Here is a 2077-nt window from a genome sequence, read left to right on the forward strand (position 1 = left end):
TCTCCGGTAAGTATGATGGTGTCTCTGGTAAGTATGATTGTGTCTCCGGTAAGTATGATGGTGTCTCTGGTAAGTATGATGGTGTCTCTGGTAAGTATGATGGTGTCTCCGGTAAGTATGCTGGTGTCTCCGGGAAATAGTTTTGTCCTGTAGAATAGAAATGCCCCTCCCCCATGTATATAACAACTAATATATACTTGTATGTATATCACAGTATGGACCGTGTACACTGAGACCAACCTGTTCTAACCACGATGTGATCTCTTCCAGACGGCACGTTACTGGTTAATAACACGGACAGATTTGGCATCAATAACTCGACCCTGGAGTTCACCTTGGTGTGTTTCCCGGAGGTCCACAGCTGGGACATCTCTGGGCTCCTCCTGTTCTTCCTCTTGGGGGCCCTCTTCTCCAATATGACGCTGTTTGTGGTGATTGTCCTCGAGCCGCGGCTCCATCATCCCATGTACTACATCCTGGCTATGCTCTCCGTGGTGGACATTTGTCTCAGCGTTGTCGCCACTCCCAAAATCCTGGTGATGCTGTGGACGGGCTCCACCACGGTGATGGCCAACGCCTGCTTCAGCCAAATGTTCTTCATCAACTTGTTTTCGGCCGGAGAATCTTCCATCTTCCTGGTCATGGCCTACGACCGCTACGTGGCCATCTGCAGCCCCCTCCACTATTCTTCCATCATCACCAAAGGATTCGTGGCCAAGGCTTGTGTGTTCATTCTGGTGAGAAATATGGCGGTGGCCCTGCCCATGTCGCTCCTGGCCGCGGGTCTGGATTACTGCTCCAGCCGGGAGATTCTTCATTGTTTTTGTGAGAACATGTCGGTGGAGAAGCTTTCCTGCAGTGACAACACGTCCAGCAGCATCTACGGCCTGGTGGTCTTCATCCTGATTGGTGGCAGTGACCTCCTGCTCATCGTCATATCCTACTTCGTCATTCTACGGACGGTGGTGGTGGCGCGTTCCTTCAGCGCCGCCTCCAAAGCCTTCCGCACGTGCGGCTCTCACCTCATCGTCATCTGCATGTTCTACATCACAATCGCCACCACCATGGTGTCCAACCGGGCGGTCAAGGAGATTCCACGGCCGGTCCACGTGGTCCTGTCTCTTCTACATCAGCTTCTGTCCCCGGCTCTGAACCCGGTGGTGTATGGCGCCCTGACCAAGGAGATACAACATGCCATACTGAGGATTCTGGGGAAGATAAAGATTCATCCGTGATGCCATTGGATAGACACTCCATGTCCGTATGGACCAGTGGTCCCAAATTCTGGCCCTCCGGCTGTTGCAAAACTACAACTTCCAGCATGCCCGGACAGCCAACGATGCCATTGCCAACGTACATTGTGGGCACCAACCAACGGCTGTCCAGGCATGCTGGGAGTTGAAGTTTTGCAACATCTGGAGGGCCAGAATTTGAGACCACTGGTCCAGACGGATATGGTGCCTATAATGATCAAGCGTCCATCCAATGGCCTCGTTGGCCTATTGGGCATGGCGGGAGTTGAAGATTTGCAATATCTGGAGGGCCACAGTTTGAGACCACTGGTAAGGGATGAGATGAAAGAAAAGCCTTCATTTACCTTTTAGGGACAGTGTGGATCCTCTGGAGAAGGCAGACAGGCTTTAGGCTGTCTAGACATGCTGGGAGTTGACATTTTGCAATATCTGAAGGGCCAAAGATTGAGACCACTGGTCTGGACTCTCCTAGAGAAGATAAAGGAACTTTAAGTCCTGGTGTCAGAGAATATATATATATATGAGACGTTCCTATAATATTTGTTACATTGTCTCCCATACTCATGTCTGGGGCGGAGGTCTGGGGACACTGGGAATGTTGGGTTGTTCTTATGTCTATGGGCTCCAGGTGACCTTCATACAGGGGCCCGGGCCATAGGTGGGTTGGCCAAGGTTTTTAATAAACATCCCCCACGGATGTCCGTCATCTGTGTCCTCTGATCCAGTAGTTGAGGAGTTGAAGGCTCAGATTACGGCCGGTTGAGGTGTTGGACTTTGGACCCGATCTCGGGCTCGTGTGGCCTTCAATATGTGACCGGAGCCAA

At 51.5% G+C, this 2077-nt stretch overlaps 1 protein-coding gene across 1 annotated transcript; it reads left to right on the forward strand.

Moving 5' to 3' along the window:
- Positions 1 to 215: 215 nt before the first annotated feature.
- LOC130334770 (olfactory receptor 56A4-like) lies at positions 216 to 1235 on the forward strand. Its single transcript, XM_056553894.1, has 2 exons — positions 216 to 222; positions 271 to 1235. The coding sequence occupies exons 1-2, from the start codon at positions 216 to 218 to the stop codon at positions 1233 to 1235; spliced, it is 972 nt and encodes a 323-aa protein (XP_056409869.1).
- Positions 1236 to 2077: the final 842 nt, after the last annotated feature.

The sequence above is a fragment of the Hyla sarda genome, unplaced genomic scaffold (assembly GCF_029499605.1).
Source record: "Hyla sarda isolate aHylSar1 unplaced genomic scaffold, aHylSar1.hap1 scaffold_441, whole genome shotgun sequence".
NCBI classification, from domain to species: domain Eukaryota; kingdom Metazoa; phylum Chordata; class Amphibia; order Anura; family Hylidae; genus Hyla; species Hyla sarda.